Below are 20,657 nucleotides of genomic sequence, written 5' to 3'. Positions count from 1 at the left end.
AATATTCCTGAACATCTGCTCATCCGAAGATTTAACTTGCAAGCCTGGGTGAAAAGTACCTGCTCTGTCAGACCCTCTAGGCCACAACCCCAATGCCACACAATTTATGTCAAAACATTTTCACTCCCCCAACATTAATCAACTCTGCCCCATGCTCAGTCAAGTTCTATGTCCCCAAGTGGTGCTTGGGAAGTTTTCCTTTTTCCTTCCCCTTCCTGAATCAGTCCACTTGCTCTGCTCAAAATTTCTCACATCTTGGGTGAGCAGATTTTTAACATTTTTTTTTAAAACAGGCATTATTATATATATATTTTCTTGCTCTTAACAGATTAATTTCAGTGTTTATTATCAATTCGCTAGATAGCAGCAGCATATTATCATAACCAAGATTACGTTTTAGTCATGGGTATTTTTAGTAAAAGTCATGGACAGGTCACGGGCTGTAAACACTAATTCATGGGCCATGACCTGTCCACAACTTTTACTAAAAATATCTGCCATGACTAAAACTTGGCTGGGGGGGTGGAGGGGTGGTCTGGGGTCACTGCAGGTGCTGCGGAACGTAGCCTGGGACCTCACTGGTGGGGGGGGGGGGCCAGGCCGCCTGGGATCCCAGCTGGTACTAAGGGGGGGGGGGGGGAAGAGAGGCACGCGAGGGTTGGAAGAACTGGCAGGTGCTTCCTACCCCGTTCCGCATCCTTGCAGCTTCTAGGCAGCAGAGGGGCCAGGGCAGGGGTTTTGCTGCTCCCGCCACAAGTGATGGCTGCCACAGCTCCCATTGGCCAGGAACCGCAGCCAATGGGAGCTGCGGGGACGGGGCCTATGGGCAGCACGGAGACCTCCACCCCCTCCGCCACGCCTAGGAGCTGCAGGGAGGCCATGCCAGTGGGAGCCGGGGAGCCCCCCACCCCGAGGTAAGCACCCCCCGCAACTCCCAACACCCTGCCCCTAGCCCTGAGCGCCCTCCCACACACCCAAACTGCTGCTGCTGGCTCAGGGGCTGCCAGCAAAGACATGGAGATCATGGAAAGTCACGGAATTCGTGACAGACTCACAGCCTTAATCATAACACAAAGAGAGACAAATCTTGCAGCATGCCCCGAAGGTCACACTAATTTTGGGCTCTGGTGAATCAAGGGAACATTAAAACCATGGCCCTTAACAATCCTATACCACATCATACATATACTACATAAATTAAGTATAAACATAGGAATTGCCATACCAGATCAAGCCAATGGATCAGTTTACTGTCCGGGACAATGGTAACCACAGATGCTTACAGGAAACTGCATAATAGACAATTATGGAATGACCTGCCAAAAGGAAAGTTTTTCATATTCCCCAGCAGTTAAATGCCCTGAAACATAAGGGTTTATATGCTTTCTATTATCCTAGCTAACATAACTGTGTTTATTCCAGGAGAATGGCTTTGGTTTCCAACTAGTAAGAGAAAAAATGGTGACCCTTTGACCATTTTCTCTTTTTGCTTATTTAAACGCCGATCCGCCATATTAGGGATGGCCCACAGGCATATGTAGCATACTCTCTGGGGCCAATTCTGAAGCCCATGCCTACAACTAAAATATCTTCACTAATGAAGGGAGAAGGATGAAGCAGCACCTTTTTCATATGGTTGATAAAAACCTACCTTCCCCTGATCTTCAATTACAAGCACTCCTCTCCTCTCCCCCCCCCCCCCCCTAAAGGGAAGGGGCTAGAAACAATTTCTGACCTTTCTGATGTGGCTCTTTGGTCTATGGGGAAGGGTTCACAATCTGCAATTTGTTTGTTCAGGGAATGCAAGCGAAGTTTTAATCTCAGAACATGTCCCTGCCCAGACTTATGGTCAGGCACAATCTCCCAGTCTATGACTGGTACTCAACACTCACTCCCTGAAAATGAACCAAAGACACAGGAGGCCACTGGGTCCCTCTTGCAAGTCAGCAAATCATTAATACCACTGCCCCACTTTCCCTTGTAGAAAGGAGAGCACAAACGTAGCAAGAGTAGAGCGATTCCTTCCATTCCACAGGTATGAAAGGAGAGACACTGTTGCATCATGAACAGTTGAAAAATTAAGGGGAGGATGTGAGGAGGGAACTGATCTATTTTTAAGAGTGCTAATGATGAGTAGGTTTGATTTATAAACAAATGAAAGCAATAATCCAGATCACAAAAAATTGGGAGCCAGGTGGTTTGAATGCCTAGGTATGACCAACTGGACACCACTGTTAAAAGATCAGAGGGGTAGCCGTGTTAGTCTGAATCTGTAAAAAGCAACAAGGGTCCTGTGGCACCTTTAAGACTAACAGAAGTATTGTGAGCATAAGCTTTCGTGGGTAAGAACCTCACTTCTTGCATCTTACCCACGAAAGCATATGCTCCCAATAACTCCCTTGTTAGTCTTAAAGGTGCCAAAGGACCCTCTGTTACTGTTAAAAGAGAATCTTAAATGGGATGAGTAAAACAGGGTCATAGTCAAGAGAGAATAATGCAATCTCCCAGCTTTTCAGATATTTTTCCCTTGCTGTTTCTTTCCCAGCCTTTACAGGGTCTTCATATGCAGAGTCACACAAACAGACTTAACAGGGGATCAATACAGAGGCATACACCACACACAGACCACTCTGACTGGCCTTTTCCAGTTTTAGAGGGTCTGAGGCAAGAGCCTTTTGGATCTCGGTAATTTATGGAGATTATATATATATAAAGTTTTTCTTTGGGAGATAAATATGGTTTGATATTTGGATATTTAAAAGGTATCCTTGTGTAACTGTCCAGGGTCCTTTTATATACTTCTAAGCTAGATGCTGGTTTACTAGTCCATCATTTGCATGTTGTAACAGGAAAGAAATACAGGGAGCTTAACTCAGAGTTCCAATTCAGCACACATAAGATTCTTTTACTTTCCTTACTTTGTATTCCAAAAGACAGGCAAACATACCATGGGCATGTCTACACTACAAACTTAAGTTGTCTTAAGTTAAGTTGACATACAGCCACCACAGTAATTACTGCTGTTTTTCACATCTGCACTACCCTCCTTCTGTTGGTGTAGTGCGTCCTCACCAGGAGCGCTTGCACTGACTTAAAATGGGCAGCGTGGGGGGCCGAGAGCAAGATCTCCCAGCTCCAGGTGGAGCTCCCCACGGAGAGCCCTGCTGCCACATGGGCTCCTGGCTCCAAGCCCAGATGGCAGCCTGGCTCGGAGTGGGAAGCTGAGGTGCGAGCAGTAGCTGTGAGCAAGGCGCAGGGTTCACAGAAGGGAGCCTACCAGCCTTTCTTGTCAATTTCACAGCTCCAGCATCACGCATCATGCTAACTACACCGACACAAGCCTTATGCCTCTCGTGGAGGTGGAGTTATGTCAGCGTAGTAGGGCACTTACATTGGCAGGAGCAAGGCTGTAGTGTAGACACTGACATAATTAGGTCAATGTAAGATGCCTTCTGTCGACCTAACTCTGTAGTGTAGACCAGATCTATGGTTGTTCGGAAATGTAATCCTCCTGTTTCACATACCTCACATTCATAATCCACTTATCCACGAAAATTTTAGGAAAGCATTATCTGGTGTTCAATGTTCCACAAACAGCCAATACTCTTGCCTCAAATATTTAATTTCTGGGTTTGAAAGTGTACCAATTCCTCATGTAAAGGTATTAAAGATCATGGAATTGCATACACATGCTCTGGAAAAAATGGATGATATGGTGTTGGTGCCCTTTAAAATCTGCCATTTACCACTGGCTGTTACTGGAATTTGCCGTACTTCCCTCACTGTATTTAAAACTGGTAATTGTATAGTAAATAAGTGTTTATATTAGGGCTGTTGATTAAGTGCAGTTAACTCATGCAATTAACTCAGAAAAATTAATCGCGATTAACAGTTCAATTAAAGCTGATTAATCACGATTAATTATTTTCCAACAATAGAATACCAATTGAAATGTATTAAATATTTGTGGATGTTCTTCTACATTTTCAAATATATTGATTTCAATTACAATACAGAATACAAAGTGTACAGTGCTCACTTTATATCACTTTTATTACAAATATTTGCACTGTAAAATGATAAACAAAAGAAATAGTATTTTTCAATTTACCTTATACAAGTACTGTGGTGCGATCTCTATCATGAAAGTGCAACTTACAAACGTACTTTTTTTAAATATACAACTGCACTCAAAAACAAAACAATGTAAAATTTTAGAGCCTACAAGTCCACTCGGTCCTATTTCTTGTTCAGCCAATCGCTAAGACAAACAAGTTTGTTTACATTTACAGGAGATAATGCTGCCCACTTCTGATTTACAATGTCACCTGAAAGTGAGAATAGTGGTTTGCATGGCACTTTTGTAGCCGGCATTGCAAGATATTTACGTGCCAGATATGCTAAACATTCGTATGCCTCTTCATGCTTCAGCCACCATTCCAGAGGACACGCTTCAATACTGATAACACTCATTAAAAAAAATAATGCTTTAATTACATATTTGATTCGACTCCTTGGGGGAGAACTGTATGTCCCCCTGCTCTGTTTTACCTGCATTCTACCACATATTTCATGTTATAAGAGTCTCGGATGATGACCTAGCACGTTTGTTTTAAGAACACTTTCACTGCAGATTTGACAAAACACAAAGAGGGTACCAATGTGAGATTTCGAAAGATAGCTACAGCACTCGACCTAAGGTTTAAGAATCTTAAGTGCCTTCCAAAAAACAGAGGGATGAGGTGTTGTGCACGCTTTCAGAAGTCTTAAAAGAGCAACACTCTTAATGCAGAAACTACAGAACCCAAACCATCAAAAAAGAAAATCAACCGTCTGTTGGTGGCATTTGACTCAGATGATGAAAATGAACATGTGTCTGTCTGCACAGCTTTAGATCATTATCAAGCAGAACCCATTATCAGCATGGATGCGTACCCGCTGGAATGGTGGTTGAAGCATTAAGGGACATACGAATCTTCAGCGCATCTGGCACGTAAATATCTTGCAACGCCGGCTACAACCATGCTATGCAAACACTTGTTCTCACTTTCAGGTGACATTGTAAACAAGAAGCGAGTTGCATTATCTCCTGCAATGTAAACAAACTTGTTTATCTGAGCGATTGGCTGAACAAGAAGGAGGACTGAGTGGACTTGCAGGCTCTAAAATTTTGCATTGTTTTATTTTTTGTACATAATTCTACATTTGTATGTTCAACTTTCATGATAAAGAGATTGCACTACAATATTTTTATAAAGTGAATTGAAAAATACAATTTCTTTTGTTTTTTGGAGTGCAAATATTTGTAATACAAAAATATAAAGTGAGCACTGTAGACTTTGTATTCCGTGTTGTAATTGAAATCAATATATTTGAAAAGGTAGAAAACATCCAAAAATATTTAAATAAATGGTATTCTATTATTGTTTAACATCACAATTAATTTTTTTAATTGTTTGACAGTCCGAGTTTTTACTGCTAAAGATTTTAAGGTCTTAATTTTTTTTTTTCAACTTTCTGTACTCCCAGTCTACGTTTGACCTTTGCCGTAGTTTCTGGCCGTTAAGTACAAGTTTCTTCTATGCCAAATTTTGTTACCCATACTAGCTATTTCTAGAAGACTCGTCATGATATGAAACACTAAATACAGGAAGAGTTAGAGTCACAGTCAGTCTTGTCCATATAATGGATTATGTGTATTGCTCTATGTACTATCACTCTGTAAAGGATACAATTTTTCAATCTGATCATTATCTCAGTGAATTGTATTTCTCTCTGAAATGAGCAAACTGATTTTTTTATCCTTACAAAAGGTTTTTGATCATCAAAAATAGGATTCCAACTGCAAGGGGACATTTAATACAATGCAGAAAAGGTAAACTGGAAAGGAAGAAATCAGAGGGAAAAAATTGTAAATTATTCCCCTCAACATACATGAAGCAAGTCAGACGGCAACTTGTGGACAAATAATCACTGACAGCTAAACTATGGGAGCTTTAAATTCCAACATATATAGTGACAGAGTCCACATTTACCTTGTCTGGTTGCTGAGCTCTTTTACCAAGAAAAAGGTTTACAAGCTAGTCATCTCTACTCCAAGCTCAGCAAACATATACAAATATTTCCCTGCCATGTTCAACAGTATTTGGGACCTCAAATCCTTACCATGGATTTCAGAAAGCACCCATGACACACATTGCAGGCTTTACTATTTTGTGTTAGAATCCAGCTCCTTTGAACAATGGTTCTGATACCATCTACAGCTGCTGTTGGACTCATAAGCCTCAATACAAGCTTTAACAGCAGTAAAATTGACAGGACTATACACCTGAAAATTAAAGGTGACAGAGTGACAACCGGTCTCAATTTTCTTCATAATGTTCTAAAACATGTGGTCTATAGAAACATGAAATAAGTGAGATTGCTTTTGATCCTTCCTCACATTTAATGCCCTTGAATGAAATGATCAGAAACACTACTGGTATACTCAGTATATAAAAATACATCTCTATACATAGCTATACCAACAGATCTCAAATGTTTTTTTCCAACTTTACCAACCTTTCCTATTCTCCTCATGTATGTTTTCCTATCTACTCTTTCTATCTTTGCCTCTGTATCGCCTTTTCTCTTCTCTTAATACTTTCAACAGAATTACTCTCAGATAAATTTCAAATTGAGATTTTAAGCACATTTTTCTCCCTTTTCCTTTTCAGGAGGTGGGTTTTTTTTGTTTTTTTAAACACAAAAAATAAAATAAAGAGAGAGAGAGAGAACCACCAAATGGAAAAATACAGGAAAACTTTTCAAAAACTTCTTTCACAAATGTTTTAACAATGACCCTGGAAAAAAGTTTGAATTCTCTCTACTTTCCTGTAATATCCCAACTTATCTGAAAGCATTTTTCCACTTGAAAAAGGAAACGTTTGCTCTTAAAAAATTACTTGCCAAAGAAATCTCTTAAATAAAATAAAATATAAAGAAGATATCTGTTTCTCCTACATCTTTGTTCTTTCTAACCACTTCCTTTGAAGTCACAGAATTTCAATTAAATTAAAGAGCTTGATTAGAGAAATATTTATTTTTCTACATCACCAATAAAAACGCAGGCAATTCTGTAACAATGCAGCCAGTTCAAGTAAATGACTGACCAAATTGTTTTCTGACAGACCACCTCCACATTGGAAATATGATGCAGAGAACCAGAACGGGAAAAACAAAGAAACAAACAACCCCCCCCCCAAACGTATTTTGTTAAACTGGTACATAGTTGATGTGGCCTTTGGCAGTTTTAGTCATAGATGGGGTGTGATGAGGAGCTGAGAAGCATGACAATTTTATTTCAATCGAACTCTGTACCTGCAGTGGCCCCTAGTCACATTAGACTCTTAGCTTTAAGGGTTTAATTTCTTTTTATAAGGAAAACTAAGCACATTTTCCTTATTTCACTTCAAAACTCTAAATACAGAGATGGTTTATCAACTTTGACCTCTTCTATATCTTTTGATTTGTTTAAATGTTTTTCTAGTAATACGTTGCCCAGAAACGTTCATAATATTCCAGGGATTGTTCTCACCCACTGTTATGTGAAGTGCTATGATTATTCCTTCTAATTTGCACTGTTCCTATATTGAGGAAGTACCAGTAGTCATTTTCCAATCTATATGGATCCTGTCACTATCCTTTTTATCCCACCCCAATTTCATGCATCTCACCATGTACATACATTGCTGCGCAAGTTTCCTTTCAGATGTTTAAAATGAGACAAAGCACCAGAGAAGATACTTATGAAGGGTGTTCGGTTTTAGATTAACCTAGAACCCACTGAAGCAGTAAATTGACCAGTTTTTGTAAAATGTTCACTAAAAATACTTGAAATTTACAATACTTGCAATGCTGAAAACAGCTTAAAGATGGCACTAGCAAGGGCTACAGATTTCTCAATTGGCCTAGGATCTCATCCTTTGTAGATGGGACTTTAAAGCTGGACAGTTTTAAATACAGTTCAGGGAAACTATGATTCAGGTCATTAATCTATGATTTAGCTCACTGTTGTACAATGTAGTGAAAAAACAAGACTGGATTAAACATGGATTACCATGGAATACCCTCTTACATAACCTGCAACTGTTTACTACTATTCTTTAATCTCTTATAAAATCAATTTATAATAAAATAAATTTAAAGTTCACCATCAATAGTATATTTACTAACCTTATATACTAGTCTTTTATGCAGTATTGTATCAAAAGCCTTCCTGAAGTCCATGCAGAATAAGTCTACAGCTTCACCCTTCTCAGCTCTCACTGTCACCTCCTCAAAAGAAGTTAATTAATTTGTTAAGCATTATCTCCTCTATAAATCTGTGCTAATTATCTTTGATTAGTCTGTCATTAGTTACCAGAATTTCTTCCAGTATGGAAAACAGATTTCAAGATTAGCCTGTTTTTTTTTTTTAAAGTATGAACGTAACATTTTTCTTTCCAGTGAAAAGATTAAAAAACATAATTTTGCCTGACTTTCAGAATTATGGAGCCATGGTAACAGCTCCGTAGTCAACATAAGACACTTTCCATTACAAAACCAATTTTGATACCTCTCCCTCTTCCACCTTCAAATTAAAAAATGACAATTTTCTGTGAAATTCCGTATTGGTAATGTCCTGCCAGAAGTGACTGTTTCTGTGCAAAGCCAAAGTGGATACGACTGGCCATTTCAGAGATAATGCCAGAAAGTGACTGGCATTTCATTTCCAAAAGTTTACCATTCCTGCCATTGTAGATCTCAGAAACAACCTGGCCTACAAGCTCTATGGTTAGAACTAGAGTGCTTGTGATATACTGAATTACACAGAATGGACAACTGAAAAGTTATCTATTACAAAAAATGAGTATGAAACAATTCTCTACTGCTTGAGTGCCACGTCAACCCTGGCATTTTCCAGCCACAGAAATTCAGTCCCCAACTATGCTACCAATTACTCGCCATTACAAACTGAAGTGATTCTATCTACATAAATATCACATTCACTAACAATGGTAAAATACAAAAAAAACCTTCATAAAATGGATTTATGGTTCACAATAAGAGTTTTATTTGAATGCCATAAATAACAAAATCCAAGTATTTGGAAGGGAGGAAATTTTTTAATCAAGGTTTCACAACCAACCTAAACATTGCCCCAGCCTTTAAACCAGAAATCCTCCTACTGCCACTCTTCCTTGAAGACATAAAATTCTAATATGAGCAAAAAGCCCTTATGGTATACCACCTACCTACTGTATATGGTCCAGACTTACCTACAGAAAATCCTCCAGTGCACCACACACCTTTTATGGGGCAGTTATACCAACATTTTCCCTCTTATCTGAACAGACCAGAAACTTAAGCCCTCCACATACCAATCTCCTACTATGATCAATTCATCCTATTCATTCCTCATATACAATAAAAAAATAATAAAAAACAAAAAAAAAAACCATCGCCATCCCATTTTGAGCTAAAGAGATAAATCATCCTTATTCACCCTTCCTGTACAGATTAGCAACACTAATATACTTCCTGTATTGGCTGGGAAGATGACTGGCTGACTAACCACCACTTCAAAACATGTATTTGGTAGGAATTTAAGATGCATCTGCAGCATCACCTTACTCATGGTGAATTTAGAATAAGTTATGTTGTTATGACCTGACGCTTATTGACTCAGCAATCTGCCACCAGAAAAACTGCCATTTGTATATGACATTTAAGCTCACAGGTATTGGGTAGCTCACAATGCACTTTTAATAGCAGAGTAAGTATGACATTAATTACTACTTGCACTGCAGTATATTGTATTGCTCAGAGGCATCTAAGTAAGGATTAGGGAACTTTGTGCTATTCACTCAGCATACACGCAGAGATGGACAAGGTCTTTAATACAAAGTTTACAATCAAAGATGAGACTCAATGAGAGGAAAAGGAACAGAAATAAGAGCATAAGTTTATACAGGCTATGTGCATAATTAGATTTTTAATCTTTAAAAATAAATTTGAGCAAAGTTTAAATCTCTTATAAACATGGGGATCTTTTAAAATATATCAAGCCCTTCACTCTAATCCAGGATTTGAGAGTTTGAGGTCTACCTTGAACATATCCATTAAAGGGTAGAGTAACCGCAAAATGAAATCATCAGATTTCTACTGATGTCTATAACCAAAACTGACAGAATATAGCAATCTTTGTGGAGAACACATGGGCCTTTTTGTATCGGACTGCAAATCTTTTCATCTTGCATTCGTATAGTCTTCTGGTCCATCCCTTCCATTAAGCTATGAAGACTTGAGACAACCAGGTAAAAAAATCTACCCTGAGAGGAGACATGATAACAGAGTAGAAGGATTGCCAGCTGGGAAGCAGAGAGGTGCCCTAGATGCACGTGTAAAGATATGAACAGACTGCTTGTTGTGACGAGCTGTTGTCACCCCTAACAGGGCTGATATACCTACGTGTGTCAGTCAGTAAAATGGTTTGATTCACAGAACCTGAGTCTCACCTGAAATTGGTTAAAGGATTTTTGCTGTCTGAAGTAATGTAGACAAGTCATTGTGAACACCATTCATCTCTGGATGGAGAAAGCATCTCTTCCTGATATCCTCTTGACTACTGCTACTCTTTTCAGAAGAACTGAAAGTACAGTTCTAAAATGGAAAAAAACACCAAGATCACTGATTCCTCTTACCAGAGTGATGGACCATTAAAAAGACTACTATGATTGTAAAGAGTATTGATGCCAGTTTGGAGAGGTCTGTGTGGAGAACACAAGAAAAAGCTTTCAGTATTCAGCTGAGGTTCATTTTTAGAAATTGATGTTAATTTGTGGTTTTAGTCTTGAGACTGATTTATGGCTACAGGTAATATGCAAGTGAATAGATAAGTTCTCTATTTTCCAGTCGGATTTAGATTATTTGTCCTCTCAAAATGAAGGGGACAGGCCCTTCCTTATTTAAAAAAAGTTTAAACTTAAGCATCCACTTTGTAGGAATCTGCCAAAAAAAGGAGTGACAAATTACACACCTTCTGCACTAAGCTCCAACAGGTTGATGGAAAGGCAGATCCTGGAATGCGACTCTCCCCCTTGACATGACAGGTTTCCCATGCGAGCTCCCCAGACAAAGTTCTCATCTATTGTAAATCTATTCAAAGAGTGGTCTGTGAGGGGCTTCTGCCAGCAGATATTTCCCAAGAATTTAAGAATATGCTTGTGAAGAATCAGAGATCTGCTCTCCTCCTGGTGGTCCCACTTGGGCAAAAGGTTGGTTTGCAGGTATCAAGGAAAGTACCATGCCAAAGAGAATTTTGATATTGGACATTTCCCTGCTAGCTAGGCTCATTTTTCTATTGGCAGTTATGGTCCTGCTTCTTCAACTGCACAAAGTTGGCTGAACCTAGTTTTGGAATGGTCAACCTAGACAAGAGAAAATGAAGTGTAACTGGACTACTAGATACCTGGAGGGGGTTAGAGTCAAGTCCTCTTTAATGTAGGTCCCAAAAAGGAGGGGAAAAGTGTTCCATTTACAGAGGAAAATGAAATAGTTACACAGTGGCTCCTTGGCTGTAGGTCCAAATGAAACAAAATGTAAGGCTGCTTCCTTCAGCCAATGGTCCAGTGGACCAAAGCAAAAAGACAATTCTCACCATGGTAATGTCAGTTATTTCTCCAGTTATTCCTATTCACTAGCCAGGAGCTGATTAATGAATCTCCCAGGACAAGGGGAAACTAGAGAGGAGCTCTTCTTTCATCCTAAGAACTTTTCGCACTCCCTGCTTCTGAAAGGCTGCTTCTCTTTTATGCCCCCCCACCCCAATTCAGGAGTCACAGCTGTCAAATCTTCCTCACAACAGTCTGAATATTCAACAGCTGCCATCTCTTCTCTTCAAATCCTGCAACTGAGGCAGGACTGTGGAACATCTGAAGGGCAAGAGTCCTTAGTTTCACATATCTGCCCTTTGACACAAGAATCACACCAGTTTGGTGTGCAGTAGGAATAAATGAGCTTTTCTGAAAATGCTTTACAAAATCCCTCCATGGAAGAAGCCAGGAGATTTTTTGATTTAAAAAAGGAAGCTTTCCATACGGTATCAAGGTTCACTGATCAATTTTTCAACCTTGTCTGCTTTTGAAGTGTCAAATATCTCAAACAGCTGCCCCAGATGCACTGAGAAAGTGATTAAGGGGTCACTGGCTTAGATCTCAGAACTTGTGAGCTGTTGCTAAGAATGCCTGAATTCTTGAAGGATTGATGAGGAATATGAATTTATTAGATAAGATAAGGGCAGAGGGTTTAAGATTAAATCCAGGTAATCATTCTGAATATATTTCTAAAAACAGGTCTGTTAGTAGTTCTGGCCCATACCTGACTGAAATGGCAAAATTTGCCATTAAGCAATAAGGCCTTGGACAGAATCTATAATGTTTCCATAAACAACAACAAACAACAAAATCTTACTTTACCCTTCCTGATGCAAAAATAGTCTTAACCAAGGACAATCACGCCCCACTGTTCCCATAAGAAATGCGAATTACAAAGCACTATGACACAGTTAATATATTTATGGATACAAATAGGCTATACTCAATCTTAACTTACAAAACAAAAGTTAGGGCTTGTCTATGCAGTGGGGTAATGCGCTCTATGGGGGTATGAATGTTAAAGAGCATTAACATGCTGTATATTAATTGGCCCACGTAGACTCTGTTGATGCATTTGAACATATTGCTGTTTGAAACAGACTACATTAAAGCACACTAGTAAACCTTTAGTGCACACCAGCAGGGTTTACATGGACCAATTAATTCGCAATATGTTAGAGAAATTTAGAAATCACACCCATATAGAGCACATTACCCCCACTGTGTAGACAAGACAAGCACTCAGTGCGGTTTTGAAGGATCAGTTAGTAGTGAAGACATGTAAAAACTTAATGATTTGTAGTCCAAATTTATTATACTCGAAATACAATGGACTTTCCAAATATTTGATGTCTTCAGCCATATGCTATGGACTTCTTAAAGCCCTTAGGAAAATGAAAGTTTACTTAATCTAAATTAGGAAAAAAAGAACTAAAAAGAGCATATATGATGAAGTAGAAATAAGGAAGGGTGGAAGATGGAAGACTAGCGGTCATTCAGAGGAAGAGTAAAGCTTGTTTGAGTAACTTTCACATTGTATTTCCATTCCTTACAATGTCTTTTTGGAATGTAAAAACTGTATCTGGGATTTCTAGGCTTTCCGAAGTTTTGTTTTTGTTTATATGAACTGCAAAAATATAGACACACTTTCCAAAAATGTTATCTGCTCAGCCAGTTCAATGCAGATTTTTGCTTAGGTAATAATACTAATATAGTGTTTTACATTTTTAAAGCACAGTACAAACATGTTCACTAAGCACTGCAGCCTCCAGGTGAAGTAGGAAAAATGTCCTGATTTATAGGAGAAAACAAAATGCACAGAGAAGTTAAGTGACTTACCCAACATCACACAGATCAGATCAATAAACAGAACCCATGTCTCCAAACCCCAGTACTATACCTAATCCAATAGAATCCAATGCTCCCCAGTGTCATTTTTCCAAAGGAAACTTTTCACCCTCACAAATACAAGAGAATGGCCAATAATCTTTATCACCAGGCCTGTATACTCTGTGGCAGCACCAGGTAAATTCAAAATATGACATTTTATTCATTTTCTTATTTAGTTCAGTAACAAAACTAATAAAGTACAGCTGGACTCAGATTTTGTGAAATTAAATTCACTAGCCCATGTAAAGTCATTTGTAAACTAACTGGGATGTCAATATTCTGTGAAGAAAAGTGAATACAACAGCAGTGGTTAATTGTACATATTTCTAATCCCCAGCATGGGAGTTCAACTATGACAAGGTGAGTATAGATGTAACATAAAATTATAATTAGAGTGTCTCTTTTTCTATGTTTATTACTTTCATTTTGGGGGGTTGATTTTTTTAGCATTTTTTGAGTTTTATGTAGATGTCCAAAAATCAGGGTTGATTGGGGTTTCCTCCTTGTATATACCGTAATGAGAAAGGTATATTGTATACATTCCTCATTACAGTAGTATATGCTGTACCGTAATCAATTAAAACCTAAATTCAGACACCCTAATTATGAGCCATTTTGGAGAATTACTACATAATCCTACACAGAATAAACCTACCTAACTCATGAACAAAAGCAGAACCCAATTTGAACTGGAACTGTCAAGAGACCCAAAAACCCAGTTCTGAAATCTCTGGCAAGTTTCTCATGCTAAGACGGAGTACTGAAAAGGAAATATATTTCAACAACATACCCATGGTAAAAATACTTCTTATAAAAAGTGTCTTCACACATACTTTTTAGAGATAAATCAGACCTCACAAGATTCTGGAGGTGGGTTTTCCTACAGAACTGCATTAATACTTACATAGATTTAGTTTTAAACTGTGCTGAAAAACCTCACCTGCTTTCTTCGTGCCAGCTCCTCCTCTTCTCGTCGTTTCCTCTCTTCCTCCTGTTGCCTCCTAAGTAGCTCCTCTTGCTGTCTTCGAAGTTCCTCCTGTCTTTTTCTCTCTTCCTCTTCTCGTTTGGCCCTCATTTCCACTTCTCTCCTCTCCTGCTCTAGCTACAATTATATAAAATTACAATTAGATACAAGACTAGAGTAGGTAAAGCACTCCTACACCATTCTTTGCAGTGATTCCTGCTGAGACTACAGTATCTTAAAAGATGGTGGATCAACACCATTCTTTGTTGGTGATTCCACCTGGGAATCACCTGGGCAGATCTGAGATGCCCCTATGGACTACATTCCTATAACATTCTGTACAGTGATTTCTTGGGGGTCTACCACAACTTTTTATTCTCCAAATCAGTTCTCCTATGCCACTCCTTAAAACTATTCCTGAATTAAGAGGCTACGAAGAGTTGCTATGAGGTTACCCCCAAATAGTACATCCTACACCATTTTGTACCATGACTCATAAAAGGTACTAGAATATCTGTGAATGGCCCCAACAATCAGCACTCACTATTCCCTAAACCGATTCGTGCAAAAAGAGGTTTGTATTAAGACTAGCAGTGAGGTCTGACAGTTACTGCTCCTACCCACTTCTGACAGCAAAGGGGGAAGTTTAATTTGAATGTTTAGGTTTGACCCAACATTCAAAATAATCCCATTTTAAGACCCTTGAGAGATGTCTGAGAAAGTTTTATTCACAAGTATAAAAATATATCTATTAATTTAGAACATCAACAGGGTCCTTCTACAGTGTAACTCATTTTTTCCAGGATGAATGATAGTCTCTGACCTTCGCAGCTTTGGCCTTCTCGAGCTGCTGAAGTTGTTCTAGAGCAGGTCCCTGAGCTGCAGTATCAATGGGGAGATCCCAGACACTGCTTCCTTCCCAGACTGGAAAGCAAAGAAAAGTAAGACTGTACAAACAGGATAATTAATATTCACAAGCAATAGTAAGCACACTAGCAGAAACCAACTACAGAGGGAAATCTTGTGTATTCTGGTTATTACACTGAAAACATAATGGTGTGCTGCACTCTTATAATTATGTTCAGTAAGAGGCCATACTTCCTTACTACCCCAGGAGCAAGGCCTGATCACCCCAACACTTTCCTGGGAGGCACAGGAGCACCAAGGTGAAGGGTCTAGGCTGGGCTTTACCACCAAATCCTGGACAAAATTAAGGGTACGTCTATACTTACCTCCAGGTTCAGCGGTAAGCAATCCATCTTCTGGGATCGATTTATCAGGACTTGTCTAGACACGATAAATCGATCCCGGAAGTGCTCGCCATCAATGCCAGTACTCTTGCTTTGCGAGAGGAGTACACGGAGTCAAAGGGGGAGCCTGCCTGCTGCGTGTGGACCCGCGGTAAGTACTTTGTAGTTTGAACTAAGGTACTTCGACTTCAGCTACGTTATTCACGTAGCTGAAGTTGCGTATCTTAGTTCGAACTGGGATATTAGTATGGACCAGCCCTTAGTTTGGTACATTTTTACTTCTCTTTGGCTGAAGATCTCTGGTGATGATGCACAGCTTTATTGCCTTGCCCGTTTTAGCCATTCAAAATGGAATTTATCTCGAGCATGAGATGAGTTGAAGACCTGTTTTTCATTTCTAATGGAAGCTGACATACCCAAAAGCTGATCTCTCTCACTTCCAGCAAGTGTCAAAAAGAGATGCCATAGTTCAAAAGAAAGGCTCTGGTTCTGGACCTAGGGACTTTACTAGAAGTAGTCTCTTACCTGTGGGCTGAGAGGCTGTGGACTGAAGCTCCCAAATTGAGCTAGCATCCGGCACTGACACAGACCTTGTTACAGACGGCATCAGGTTCTGTTCAGATATTCTGTAGTACAAACAAGAAGATTCAACATGCCACTTCCAAAGACAGGTCTACTCTGAACACACAGTGAAAATTTTTAGTTCAGTAACATGTCATTGCATTTTCCTTCATTCCCCTCCCTATAAGCCTTTATTTAAGACAAAAACCTGATGCTGACAGTACTACGCAGAAAGTTCTCTCTTGTCTGAAGACTATTCAGTCAAGTGCTGGGTTAGTCTCCCAATAGGATACTACAAACAGTAGTTCACAGGCTACCATTTTCAATGGCATCTGAAATTATAAAATTGACCTGCCTCTGCTAGTTGAATTCCAGCACATTGTGTGTCCTCATAACAGGGTTTTACCAATGCTGATCAGGACTTTGGTGACAATTTTCCCCATAACAGTGCCAAGCCAGGATTTCAACTGGAAGAGTCTTCTCATTTTCCTAAGTCCTCTCCCAAATAGAAGCCATGGACAAAAATGTATTCAATATCCATCAGCTTTTGTATAATTCACACCCACACTGCCTGGAAAAAAGTTGAACGCACAACCCTAGATATGACCAAGCAATTCTGAAACAGACACGTGTAGGCAACAGGAGAACATCACACTAACAACCACAGTCTAAGTTGGAGAGTAATCAGTCGAGGTCTGAACACTCACCTCATCTTCAGGGCCTGGAACTGTTGCAAGAGGAGAGCCAGTTGCTGCTGCTGCTGGGATGAGAGGGCTGCTTTTTGCTGCTGTGCCAACACCTGTGCATATTGTTGTCTTCAAAAGAGAAGCAGAGTCTCAATGGAATTTATTCACTGTATCTAACTATGCAACATCCCACTTGTGGAAGTCCCACATTATCCTCAGTCTCCATCCAGTCTAACCCCCACTAATCCAATAAACCAATCTATATGTGCTCACACTGATTCCTGAAGGACACCACAAAATGGGATCTGAGAAGAGTTAGGGTATAAAAAAAACCCCACAGTTAACTGGCTTATGTGGGAAGAACAAAATTTCGTCCCTCTCACTTCCAACCATGCAATCTGACTATTCTTTTCCAATTCTATACTTTGTACCATTCCTACCTCCTTCTGCACTTCCCTTTCCCCAGAATTGATAGAGATAATTAATATGCTAACCCTACTTTTGTAATTGTCCAGCTAGCTGTAAAATATCTAGTCACGTCCACGTTCCCATTATAATCACAGACCTCTTGACATTAGCAATCCTATATTAACAACCATCATTCAAAGATCATGAAACTGACATATATCTTTAGCGCAATCAAAAAAGCTATCCAATCTTTAATTGCTTTCTTTACTCTAGCCTCCTCCCATACAAGTTGGTAGAAATGGGCCAGACCCCAGGGACTCCAATTCCCACCTCCCTGGGCAAAAACTGATATCAAGCTATAGTCTTCAACAGTTCCCCGCATCTCCAAGAAACAATGAGTCAACAGAGAAAAAGAGTGTTCTGCATGGGGTTTTCTATGTGCCTGACAACACCGAAGATGTTCTGTCCTACCTGACTCCAAATCCCCAAAACACAATTTGCAAGGAGAGTCAGGATTCATTTTGACCAGGCAAGTTGCTATATGAGGGAGGGAGGGAGAGCAAGCGAACACTGATCACCAGAGTAATTATGTACTGCTTAAGGAAGAAGACGACACCATAAAGTATGCCTTAGGTAGCTAGCTCTAGGTTGTAAGGCCACTGTTGTTGGAGTTGCACCATTCCCAGTCCTACTGCCCAGGGAAACAATGTCCAGAAGCTGAACCTGGCTTATTAAAACTGCAGAGCAGAACACAGCCACTAGTAGACCTCAGACTGGTGATCTTACTGTATCAAAAACTGCTGGTACTGGAGGTGCTGCATTTGGTACAGGGCCGTAAGTTCTTGTTGTCTAGTTAGTCGCTCCTGGTCCATCTCACCCTGTGTTTGGGAATAAGCCACTATTAACTGCGTGAATATTTACAACTTCTAATATTGCTCTCAACAGGTGATGGAAAGGACAAATAGTAAACCCATCAGTATGTAAAGATCAGAATGCATTTTGATCAAAACTTCTGACCATGCAAAAAATCATGCAGTAGTTGAAAAGGCAGAGATGCACAGTTTTTATCAAACATCAGGACTAAGCTCTAATGCCTTGATATAACAACACACATAAGTATATGCTTAAAATTAAGTGAAAGCAGTGATCCCTCCTCTCTCCTCCAAGAGCTGCTGTTTTCCGGAGGATTCCAAACTTGATGCTGAGAACACATGAACTTCCAAGATCAAGGATTTATGACAGTACTCAAAGAATAACATTTCTCATTTTTAAAAAAATCATTGTTTGACTTGTGATGATTGTCAAGTGCTTACCAGATGTGGAGGTGGTGCTGGACCTGGAGTGAAGGGAACCCTGCCCCACATTTTCATGATGTCTCCAAGTGGCTGGAAATTCTCATCACATGCTCTCTTTACTAACAGGGACATAGTAAAATACCCAGCCTGGAACCACTCTGCCATCTCCTGGTTACTGAAGGGACCTGCAATATCACCAGCCAATACATGAAGACACAAAAGTCAAGTTCAGTGTTCAGGGAACCAAGAGCATGGAACTTTTAAAATAGATACAAAGCTAAATGTCAGTGGCTCCTGCCTTCCAAGTCCGCCTTGCTCTACTGTTCTGAATGATTTATGGGACTGCACATTTATTCCAGATCCTAGATCTGTTCCTTCAAATAACAGAGTTAATTCAGCACTTCTGACAACAAAGATAACGTGTATGATTTATATGGTGCAACTTGTACACCATTTTTCTGTATAATTTACACACTTTGGGATAATATTTTAGTAGCAGCAAGGTGAAGGAAAGGGAAAATTGCTTACCTTGTAATTCTGCTTCTCTGAAGATATTTTGCAAGATTCTTGCTCCTGGGTTTTAGCTTCTTAGCAGAAGACTGTCAGAATTCCCTCAGATCTGAAGACTATTTTATTTTTGAAAGTAATGGTGTAAAGGGGCAGGACCCCACCCACTGGAAGCGGTACTTCCCCCCCCCCCCTCCACTGAACATTCCAGTCACTTCTTTCAAACGCAATGGAGACAAACCCTCACAAAATCATTAAAGATAGCCGTCAGATCAAAAATATGCAGAGAAATACACCTGAAAAAAGAAGAACAGGAGTACTTGTGGCATCTTAGAGACTAACAAATTTATTAGAGCATAAGCTTTCGTGGACCACAGCCCACTTCTTCGGATGCATATAGAATGGAACATATATTGAGGAGCTATATATACACACATACAGAGAGCATGAACAGGTGGGAGTTGTCTTACCAACTCTGAGAGGCCAATTAATTAAGTGACATCATCATAGGACCTAATCACATCAGCCATACCATCAGGGGCTCGTTCACCTGCACATCTACCAATGTGATATATGCCATCATGTGCCAGCAATGCCCCTCTGCCATGTACATTGGCCAAACTGGACAGTCTCTACGCCAAAGAATTAATGGACACAAATCTGACATAAGGAGTCAAAATACTCAAAAACCAGTGGGAGAACACTTTAACCTGTCTAGTCATTCAGTGACAGACCTGCGGGTGGCTATATTACAACAGAAAAACTTCAAAAACAGACTCCAACGAGAGACTGCTGAGCTAGAATTGATATGCAAACTAGACACAATCAACTCCGGTTTGAATAAGGACTGGGAATGGCTGAGCCATTACAAACATTGATTCTATCTCCCCTTGTAAGTATGCTCACACTTCTTATCAAACTGTCTGTACTGGGCTATCTTGATCATCACTTCAAAAGTTTTTTTTCTCTTAATTAATTGGCCTCTCAGAGTTGGTAAGACAACTCCCAACTGTTTATGCTCTCTGTATGTGTGTATATATATCTCCTCAATATATGTTCCATTCTATATGCATCCGAAGAAGTGGGCTGTAGTCCACGAAAGCTTATGCTCTAATAAATTTGTTAGTCTCTAAGGTGCCACAAGTACTCCTGTTCTTCTTTTTGCGGATACAGACTAACACGGCTGCTACTCTGAAACCTGTCACCTGAAAAAAGGTAAGCTCCAACGTGAGGAGAGAACAGAGGGTTAGTAAGAATCCTGCAAGAGGATGTCTTCAGAGAAGCAGAACAACAGATTAAGTAATCTTCCCCTCTGTGGTGGATTCTCTCTCCTGTAGAATAAGAGCCATGAGGGACATCCCAAAAGAAAAACCACCTGAAAAGGTGGATAGTGTTCTTTTTTAGAGGCCAAATCCAAACAA

The 20,657-nt window shown here is 39.7% G+C and overlaps 1 protein-coding gene across 6 annotated transcripts in view; it reads right to left on the bottom strand.

The window, feature by feature from the left end:
• Positions 1-20,657, bottom strand: part of GIGYF2 (GRB10 interacting GYF protein 2) — a 160,507-nt gene that overhangs the window by 38,623 nt on the left and 101,227 nt on the right. For all 6 annotated transcript variants that reach the window (XM_034782643.1, XM_034782640.1, XM_034782639.1 and 3 more), the window contains 6 exons: positions 18,748-18,914; positions 18,221-18,312; positions 17,048-17,155; positions 16,305-16,405; positions 15,353-15,453; positions 14,506-14,667 (listed from right to left, as the gene is read on the bottom strand). In XM_034782643.1, the coding sequence (XP_034638534.1) occupies positions 14,506-14,667; positions 15,353-15,453; positions 16,305-16,405; positions 17,048-17,155; positions 18,221-18,312; positions 18,748-18,914 (731 nt within the window). The remainder of the gene's footprint in view (positions 1-14,505; positions 14,668-15,352; positions 15,454-16,304; positions 16,406-17,047; positions 17,156-18,220; positions 18,313-18,747; positions 18,915-20,657) is intronic.

The sequence above is a fragment of the Trachemys scripta genome, chromosome 9, assembly GCF_013100865.1.
Source record: "Trachemys scripta elegans isolate TJP31775 chromosome 9, CAS_Tse_1.0, whole genome shotgun sequence".
NCBI classification, from domain to species: domain Eukaryota; kingdom Metazoa; phylum Chordata; order Testudines; family Emydidae; genus Trachemys; species Trachemys scripta.
Note: the sequence above shows the minus strand (reverse complement) of the source record. Positions and strands in the feature narration are given on the sequence as shown.